Source organism: Cajanus cajan, chromosome 3 (assembly GCF_000230855.2).
Source record: "Cajanus cajan strain Asha chromosome 3, NIPB_CcT2T_4, whole genome shotgun sequence".
NCBI lineage: Eukaryota > Viridiplantae > Streptophyta > Magnoliopsida > Fabales > Fabaceae > Cajanus > Cajanus cajan.
In genome coordinates this window covers 10467632-10478122 of record NC_138519.1, presented here as the reverse complement: position 1 = coordinate 10478122, position 10491 = coordinate 10467632, and the positions used below count along the sequence as shown (strand labels likewise).

The 10491-nt window shown below is 32.2% G+C and overlaps 1 protein-coding gene across 1 annotated transcript; it reads left to right on the top strand.

The window, feature by feature from the left end:
• The first annotated feature begins 299 nt into the window (after positions 1 to 299).
• Positions 300 to 2956, top strand: LOC109813627 (protein trichome birefringence-like 3). The gene is made up of 6 exons (XM_020377850.3): positions 300 to 689; positions 792 to 1032; positions 1354 to 1525; positions 1791 to 1990; positions 2134 to 2292; positions 2498 to 2956. Exons 1-6 carry the CDS (start codon positions 509 to 511, stop codon positions 2826 to 2828), a joined length of 1284 nt encoding a protein of 427 aa, XP_020233439.2. The 5' UTR covers positions 300 to 508; the 3' UTR covers positions 2829 to 2956.
• Positions 2957 to 10491: the final 7535 nt, after the last annotated feature.

The following is a 10491-nucleotide window of genomic DNA, read 5'->3' as shown; positions in this document are numbered from 1 at the left end:
ACATCATTCCAGTATTTTACAAGGATCGGTTCAATTCAACTAGTTCAGGAGACTAAGACATAAACTAAAGTAAAAAGATTGTGTAAGAAGAAAGAATGTATAAGAATAATTTCTCAATGCTATTATGGACAAATTACATCTACCAGTTGGTATGAAAAGATATGCAATCATGCTAAAACACAAATCGTGGAAGGGTGTGAATTTGAGAGATTCAACAAACCTTCTAATTATATATAGTGGTTGGATCAATGAATAGCTTCCACTACATGGTGACATAACAAACTCAAGATGTTAATTAACCTTCCAAGTCATTTCTTAAACTCAAGTCAAGTATCCTTCAACATATTTTATTCACAACCAAAGCATACTATGCTTTAACTTCACTCCTACTCAAAAAGCTAAAACCCTCTCAAGTCTCAACAATGTCACCATCATTCTGTTGTGATGTGTATTAGTTCATACTCTTTTTCCCATTTGGCTACCTTTAAGCTTCTGCCACCCCATTCCCATGATCCCTTCAGGAGCAATGAAGCCTGCCAGAGGAAAGCTTCCTCTTCCCATCATTATCACCACAATCTGTGTTCTTCTCTTCATAGCAGTCTTGTATGCTGAGAGACTAAGTTTCCTTAACTCCAGCTCCATTTTCAAGGTCAAAACATGTCCTAGAAAGCACACAAAAACAAAGTCTAGTAAGTTAGCTTCACAAATGCCATAACTACATCTTTGCATGATTTGTTTCTCACCAATTTGGCTCTAATTCAATGATGACCCTTTATGTGATTGTCCAACAGATGATAAAAAAGCTGAGGAAGTGTTTGCAAATGCCTCATGGATTGATGATAGGTTCGATTTTGACCCTGAAGAGTGCAACGTTGCAAATGGAAAATGGGTGTTCAACAGTTCATTGAAGCCTTTGTACTCGGACACAAGCTGTCCATACGTAGATAGACAATTTTCTTGTGTCAAGAATGGAAGGAATGATTCTGATTACCTCCATTGGGAATGGCAACCAGAAGATTGCACCTTGCCACCGTAAGTCTCACACATCAACATTTTAAAACTAAGTACAATACTTTATAATACTATATATAGGTACTCTGGATATTATTCTCTTATCAAAATTGGAGTTTCACTTTAACAATATGTATAAATGTATATTACAAAGGGTTGCATTAAATATAAATACATATTATTAAAATAGAACTCTAATTTTAATTAAAGAACAACACCAAAAGTATCTATAGCACTGTGTTTAAGTTTTCTCCTTTTATTGTATTCATTTTCTACTTATTGTTCATTGAGGTGTATATGTTACTGATGTAAGCCACATTTTGAACTTGCTATATTTGGCAGGTTTAATCCAGAGTTAGCTCTCAAAAAGCTTCAGGGAAAGAGGCTATTATTCGTAGGGGATTCACTGCAAAGAAACCAGTGGGAATCTTTTGTATGTATGGTCCAAGGTATCATACCTGAAAAGAAAAAGTCAATGAAACGAGGGCGTGTTCGTTCAGTTTTCAAAGCTAAGGTATAATGACACAATACGTACTCGTACGTGCCTACATGGCTTGTGTTGTAAGATAGTTCATGACTTAATAGAAGTTCTTCTGGTTCTGAATCATCAGGAAACTAAAAAACTAAGGCTAATTCTTTTCTAAGTAACGTCTATGCAATAAAGGTTTTAAGATTTTACATTGTGATCCAATTACAATAGATATACATGTAAATTTATTAACTTTAAGATATATGATCATAGAAATGAATCTCTTCTCTGTTGTGTGTGTTTCATTTAGGAATATAATGCTACTATAGAATTCTATTGGGCCCCATTTCTAGTGGAGTCCAACACTGATATTCGTATCATAGGAGACCCAAAGAAGAGAATAATAAAAGTGGATCAAATCACGGAACGTGCCAAAAACTGGACTGGAGTGGATATCCTTGTTTTCAATACCTACGTATGGTGGATGAGTGGTCTTAGAATAAAAGCACTGTAAGTTCTCATCAAATCCTAACTAAAAAACACAACTATTTGGTGATTCATCATTGTCTCGCATGTTTTTGGCCCATGACAACATTTGATCTTTAACTGAAAGTAGGAAAATGATGTGTAACATTTAGCTTAATTAATTGCAGATGGGGTTCATTTGGCAATGGAGAAGAAGGGTATGAAGAATTGGATACACCAGTTGCTTACAAATTGGGTTTGAGAACGTGGGCCAATTGGGTTGACTCAACTATTGATCCAAATAAAACTCGGGTCTTCTTCACAACCATGTCCCCTGCACACACCAAGTCAGTTTCTTTCTCTCTCAAACTTCAAGCTTTGGAATTAATTCCATAATAAATTCAGAATTTAATTTTGATACAGTTACAATGTCAACAAAAAGTAACTGATAGCATTGCTACCTGCATGCATATCATCATACAAAAAGTAACTTAAAATTATTAATTTTAAAGATGATTCCTAATTAATTATGATGGTATGATGTGTTTTCAGAAGCGCAGACTGGGGGCACAAGGATGGTGTGAAATGTTTCAATGAGACAAAGCCAATAAAGAAGAGGAATCACTGGGGAAGTGGGTCTAACAAGGGTATGATGAGTGTGGTGTCCAGAGTGGTGAAGAGAATGAAAGTTCCAGTGAATGTCATCAACATAACACAGATCTCAGAGTATAGGGTTGATGCTCATTCCTCGGTTTACACTGAGACTGGGGGCAAAATTTTGACTGAAGAGGAAAGGGCTAACCCTCTAAATGCAGATTGCATTCATTGGTGTTTGCCTGGAGTTCCTGATACTTGGAATCAAATATTTTTGGCAATGTTGTAACAAGGAACCATCATGTTTTTGTTTTTTTGTGACATGAAGATGTCAATTATGTAAAGCCATCTTTTGTTTCCACATTCATTTAATCAATTTCCCCAAATCTATTTGAGAAAAGCTAAACTTTTAATTGAGCACTGTTTCCCCAAACACTTAATCATTTACCCAACAACAATATTCCACTACCTAAACTTATGAATTTCATAAAAATATAAATAGAAGATTTTAGAATAATAAATTTGTGTCTAACTTAATTCTACAAAATTGACTTGTAAGATAAGGATATGTTATTTAATTATCTAATCTCTAGTCGATGTGATACTTAAATTTTTTCTAATACATTTCCTCACGTACATGGTATATGTATCAACGGTGGGTGACATATTTAGAATGAATCTAGATAGATATAATAGATAGAATAATGGATTCGAGCCTAATTCAACCTTATAAAATCAACTTTTAAGGTAAGGATTACTCTTCACTTATATGTTATTTAATTGTCTAATCTCTAGTCGATGTGGGACGATTTGAATTTTTCCTAGTAAAAGATAATATATATATATATATATATATATATATATATATTACTAGTATTAATAATATTGTTGATGAATTAATAATAATAATAATAATAATAATAATAATAATAGTATATTAATATATTTTAATATATTATTATTTGTATAATATTTTTAAATTATATAATTTTTTTCCTATTTAAATTATATACATTATAAATTTCATATGCATTAAAGAAAATATATGTATTTACTACTATGAAATAAATAAATTTATATATACCAATAGTATTAATAATATAATAGTTAAATTAAAAAAAAAATATTTTTAACCAATATATTTATAGATAAACTAATAATTTAATAACTATAAAATTAATATATATATATATATATATTAATATACTTTTATATAAATACAAATATATTATATATATTATATATTACGTGATATAAATATTTTATTTTTTTGAGAAGATACAAATATGCATTATAGTGACTAAAATATGTAAATTAGATGTTGAATACTTATATTATATATTTTTAATTAATTTTAATTTAATATATTTTATATAGTTATTAAATTATTAATTTACTATTAATATTATTAGTATTAATAAATTAATACTAATAATATATGTATTTTTTATTTAGTAGTAATAAATGTATTCTATTTTTTTTGTATATATATTATTTTTTATTTATAAATATAATTTATATGGTGTTGAAAGTTGATATTATATTTGAACGATTCAAATATATTCTTAATATTTTGGTAATTTTTTTATTATTATTATATATATATATATATATATATATATATATATATATATCGTGGTATCACATTGTTAGAGATTTTATATCAATTGTTGACAAGATCAACAAAATATATATAATTGGAAGACAATTCTCATCTTATAAGTTAATTTTATAAGATTGAGATTGATTCTTAACTCGCTTCTGAAGATGATATTAAAGTTATTTAGATCCACTATAAAAGGGTTACTCATCATTGATAAACACACCAAGATCAATAGCATTAGACGTAAGGGAGTACATTGAAAAAAAATCCAAGTCTCGCCTATTTTAAATCATTAAAATGGGTGACTTATCATTTATCCATGTACAAAGCCCAAAGTGTTGGATGTGAAGGATTGTATTGAAAAACAAAATCAAGTATTGTATCAACTACAAATAAGTGTATAAGTGAAGGGGAATTCTCACTTTATAAATCGATGGTAATATTGAGTTAGCTTTTTAACCCACTTTCTTATTAAGATGCATGAGAGCCTACTTAGTGATTGTTTAGTTATACAAACTTCATGCTCAAAATGTCCAACTTTTTATGCGAGGGGGTGTTGAAAATCCTACATTGACTAGAAAGAATGTCATAATAATATATATAAGTGGAGAACAATCATCACCTTATATGTTGATTTTAGTAAAATTGAGTTAAATTCTAATCCACTTTATTAATTAAAATAATATCAAAACCTATCTTGCAATTATTAGTTGGCTTATCAAACCACTTGCTATCGAGTTGTTATCAAACCATTGGTAGATGTCCAGTCCTTGACGTGAAAGTGTGTTGGAGATCTCATATCAACTAGTAATATGACCAAATTAGTGTATATAACTAGAGAGCAATCCTCAACTTATAAATATGTTTTGTAATGTTGAGTTAAAATTTAAATTCACTTTTTAAGATGGTATCATAGTCTATCTTAACGATTGTTGATAGGCTTATCAAGTCACTCATTATCGAATCATCTACAAATAACCAATCCTATAAACTTGGTATGGCCAAATTATATATAAGTGGAAAACAATTCTCACTTTATAAGTCAGTTTTATAAGATTGAGTTGGGTTCTAAACTACCCGTAAATGTCTAATCTTGCAAACTTCACGCTCGAGATGTCTCACACCAATTAGAGATGAAACCATACTAATATATATAAGTGAAGAATAATCATCACCTTATAAACTAATTTTATATGATTGAATTAAGTTCTAAATCATTTTTTAAGAAGTATCAACAAAATTTGGACTTGTATTTTCTTTCCTATTTGCGTTGGCTTTCCTATTATGTTGTATTAAATGTTGGCATATGAGTTTCATTTTGAAAAACTATTTTGCAACAATTGGAACAGCCACGTAATAGGAAACAACGTGCTTCCGATTTTCACGTTGTTCTCTTGATCCCTTTACTTGCTACGGTTAACATATAATGTATGTGGTCCATTTTTCAACCCATTATCAAATAACTGCCGGATATAGTACCGTGATTTCCGCGCGTTTTTCTCCAACATTCAAAGAGGATCTACGATGGATTAGAACTCTATAAAACTGAACACGTATCTCTGTTTTTGGGTCCTGAGCCACTCTCCTCTTCAGTATACTACACCATCGCGTATAGAGAGCAAGGGTTCAGAAACCTGAAGCAACAACTGAGCAACAATGGCTGGATTTTGGTCTTTTAATTTCCGCAATTATAAGTATGATCTGAACATGTTTATTTTGTTTGATTTTTGTCATGTTTAGATCTTAAGGATATTAGTTCTCATATTTGGTATCAGAGCACGTTGTTTCCTCTGCCTTGGTTTGTATCGGGTTTTTGGATATCTCTTTTTCAACCCCATAATTGTTTCTAAAACTGGAGAGGGAGTAGAGGATGATTTTTCTACCGTTTCTGTAATTAAAATGGTGTTTTTCGATGTTCAAAACGTGGAGAAATGGTCGGTTTTCGTTTCGGGTTCGCGGGTGATAAACGGGTTAAAATGACCCGTCCCAAGGTTGAAGATGACTGAAACGCAATGTGTTTTCGCGTTTTGTATGTTTTGTTTGCTATTGACAGACATCTGTTTTATTTTTAAATTGTATCATACTTATTAGAAAGAGCGCTTGGCTGGAGTGGTTTGTTCACTTGCATATAGCTGTCATGGCATGGGTTCAAATTTGATGTCTTGCATATTTTGATTTTCCTCTATTTTTATATATGATGAGTCATGCACATGGCCTTGAAATTCCCTATACCGCACATGGCTTTGAAATTCCCACGGTTAAATGACGCTGGAATGGTTTCGTGATTAATGATTTCGTAATTACGTTACATGCATTGGACGTATGTGGTTGTTTTGATTCCCGTTAATTACGTGTTGCATGCTTCACGTGGTCAAGTGAATTTCTGGTTTCTTGCATGTTATTTTATAATTACGAGGTGTAATTATTTTTGTAATACATGTTATTCTTGGCTGCATTAAATATTGGAAATTAAGAATAATGATTATTGAATATTATATGCTTGTCCAATATTTGCTTATATTTATTTTATTTTATTTTGATATTAAAATAAAAATAAGATTTATTTTATTTTAATGTTTAGTGATACATATAATTTTAATAAGTTAGAGAATAGCCACAACATCTTTAATTAATTAAAATTATATATATATTTTTAAGATCACATTAAGAAAAAACATTAATTGTAATTAATTATATGTGATGTGATGAAATATACCCACAGGAAATTTCTTACATTTGTATGATTGATTAGGATAAAATATTATATTATATTTCTTAATCTACCCACAGGAATTAAGAAAGGGAACATAATTTGATAGTTTTATCATAAGATTACATGAGTCTAATTGAATATGACTTTAGCCCACATGCAAGTTTATGTCACTAGATTCGTTAAAAGAGACATGTTTGCATTGGTAAAACATGACATTTATTTTAGTCTCAAGTTATGATGATGAACATGTTTTTTTTTTTTTTTACATTTGCAGTTTCTCAATCTATGAATATTTCTGATATTAAGTGTGGCATTCCCGAATTAAAGAGTGACAATTATAAGGTTTGGAAGGAGAGAGTTCTTCTTCATTTAGGCTGGATGGACATTGACTATGCTATTAGGAAACCAGCACTCCAGATGCAGTTGATCTTTATGAAAAATGGGAGAGGTCAAATCGTCTCTCTGTGACGTTCATAAAGACCAACATTTCTGCTGGAATTCGGGGTTCTGTTGACCATCATGAAAATGTCAAGGATTTACTAAAGGCTATTGATGAACAATTTACCACATCTGATAAATCTCTTGCCAGCACCCTTATAATGCAGTTTTCATCCTTAAAGCTCACTGGGATTAAAGGAGTGCGTGATCATATCATGAGCATAAGGGATATTGTGGCTCAACTAAAAGCTTTAGAGGTTACCATGTCTGATTCTTTCTTAGTGCACTATATTTTGTGCACCTTGCCTCACCATTATGCCTCCTTTAAAATCTCTTACAACACACATAAGGATAAGTGGTCTATTAATGAATTGTTGACCATGTGTGTTCAAGAAGAGGAAAGGTTAATGATGGAAGAAGGAGAGCAGGTGCTCTTAACTGGTTCTTTTAAGAAAAAGAAGAATCAAGATAATAAGAAGGGAAAGATTCCAGCTCAACCAATTATTAAGAAAGAATCCAAGTGCTTCTTTTGTAAAAAGAAAGGACACATGAAGAAGGATTGTTTGAAGTTTAAGAATTGGCTGGAAAAGAAAGGTAATTTATTTGCTTTTGTTTGTTATGAATCTAATATGACTAGTACTAATCATAACACATGGTGGATTGATTCTGGATCTACAATCCATGTTTCTAATACCTTACAGGGTATGCAAAAGCTAAGGAAACCGATGGGAAGTGAGCAATGCATCTATTCAGGAAGCAAGATGAGTTCACATGTGGAGGCCGTTAGGACATGCAATTTAGTTTTGAGCAGTGGTTTTATTTTAAATTTAGAAAAGACTTTTTATGTTCCTAGTTTTAGTAAAAACTTGATTTCTATTTCGCAACTTGCACCTTTGGGTTTTTCTTTTAAATTTATGGATTCTGGTTTTACTTTGTTGAATAAATCCAAAGTTATTGGTTTTGGTGAATTACGTGATGGTATTTACTCTATTAATTTGCAAAATAATGACGCTGCTTATAATTCTATGCATGTTTCTTCTGGGTTAAAACGTTGTGTTATGAATGAGGATTCTTCTATGTTGTGGCACCGGAGATTAGGACATATCTCCATTGATAGAATTAAACGATTAGCAAAAGATGGAGTACTTAGTACTTTAGATTTTGCTGATTTTGAGACTTGTGTGGATTGCATCAAGGGTAAGCAAACTAACAAGTCCAAAAGGGGTGCCAAGAGGAGTTCAAATATACTAGAAATCATTCATACAGATATTTGTTGTCCGGACATGGATGCAAATAGTCCAAGATACTTCATCACCTTTATTGATGATTACTCACGATATATGTACCTTTACTTACTTCGTTCTAAGGATGAAGCCTTGGATGCCTTTAAAGTTTTTAAGGCTGAAGTAGAGCTACAATGCGGAAAGCAAATTAAGATTGTGAGATCAGATAGAGATGGAGAGTACTATGGTAAATACACAGAGAATGGACAAGCACCTGGTCCATTTGCGAGATTTCTTCAAGAACATGGGATTGTTGCCCAATACACTATGCCTGGTTCTCCAGATCAAAATGGTGTGGCAGAAAGAAGAAATCGAACATTGATGGATATGGTGAGAAGTATGAGGAGTAATGCAAAACTTCCTCAATTCTTGTGGGCTGAAGCACTTAAAACGGCTGTGTATATAGTAAACCGAGTTCCAACCAAGGTTGTTCCAAAGACACCTTTTGAGTTATTCAAAGGTTGGAAACCCAGTTTACGACATGTACGCATTTGGGGATGTCCGTCTGAAGTAAGGATTTATAACCCACAAGAGAAGAAACTAGACCCGAGGACTATTAGTGGGTATTTCATTGGATATGCTGAAAAGTCCAAAGGGTATAGATTCTATTGCCCATCTCATAGCACTAGAATTGTGGAATCAAGAAATGCAAAGTTTCTTGAAAATGACTTGATTAGTGGGAGTGATTTAATTCAAGATATTAGTTTTGAAAAGAATCACTATGAAGTTGAACCCTCTCAATCAAATGACAGACTGGTAGTCAATCACGCTCCTTCAGTTCAAAGATGTGTTAGACAACCAGTGATTCAAGTTCCACAAGTTGCTGAAGATTATAATGTGGATCAAGTTCTTGACCAGGAGCAACAAGTAAATGTTGAACAACCTATTGAGCAATCGGTTGAACAACAAGTTCCTGACCAAAGTGATGAGACAACATTAAGAAAATCTACTAGAATCAAAAGATCAGCAATTCCTAGTGATTATGTAGTGTATTTACAAGAATCAGATTATAACATTGGAGCCAAAAATGATCCTGAAACGTTTTCACAAGCCATGAATTCTAAGGAATCAAATTTGTGGTATAATGCTATGAAAGAGGAGATGAATTCTATGACGTCTAATCAAGTCTGGGATCTTGTTGAGTTGCCTCATGGTGTAAAATCCATTGGATGTAGATGGGTCTTTAAAACTAAAAAGGACTCACAAGGTAACATTGAAAGACATAAAGCAAGACTTGTTGCCAAAGGATTCACTCAAAGAGAAGGAATTGATTATAGTGAGACATTTTCTCCTGTATCTAAGAAGGATTCTCTACGAATAATCATGGCATTAGTAGCTCATTTTGATTTTGAACTACATCAAATGGATGTAAAAACAACATTCCTTAATGGTAATCTAGAGGAAGAGGTTTACATGAAACAACCTGAAGGATTTTTCTCTAGTGATGGTGAGCACTTAGTATGTAAGCTTAACAAATCCATCTATGGATTAAAACAAGCCTCACGCCAATGGTATTTAAAATTTCATGAAGTTATATCTTCATTTGGTTTTGAAGAAAACATCATGGATCAATGTGTATACCAGAAGGTTAGTGGGAGCAAGATTTGTTTTCTTGTTTTATATGTGGATGACATTTTGCTTGCAACTAATGACAAGGGTATGTTGTACGAAGTGAAACAATTTCTCTCAAAGAACTTTGATATGAAGGATATGGGTGAGGCATCTTATGTTATAGGCATTAAGATCCATAGAGAAAGATCTCGAGGTATTTTGGGTCTATCTCAAGAGACCTATATCAACAAGGTTTTAGAGAGGTTTAACATGAAAGATTGTTCACCAAGTGTAGCTCCCATTGTGAAGGGTGACAAACTCGAGTTGAGTCAGTGCCCGAAAAATAATCTTGAGCGGGAACACA

Bases quoted from the DNA above. Each gene is read 5' to 3' on its own strand.
- LOC109813627 (XM_020377850.3), top strand. From the start codon at position 509: ATGATCCCTTCAGGAGCAATGAAGCCTGCCAGAGGAAAGCTTCCTCTT. The intron at 1,033-1,353 runs GTAAGTCTCACA...TATATTTGGCAG, and splicing joins GAAGATTGCACCTTGCCACC to GTTTAATCCAGAGTTAGCTC. The intron at 1,991-2,133 runs GTAAGTTCTCAT...AATTAATTGCAG, and splicing joins GGTCTTAGAATAAAAGCACT to ATGGGGTTCATTTGGCAATG.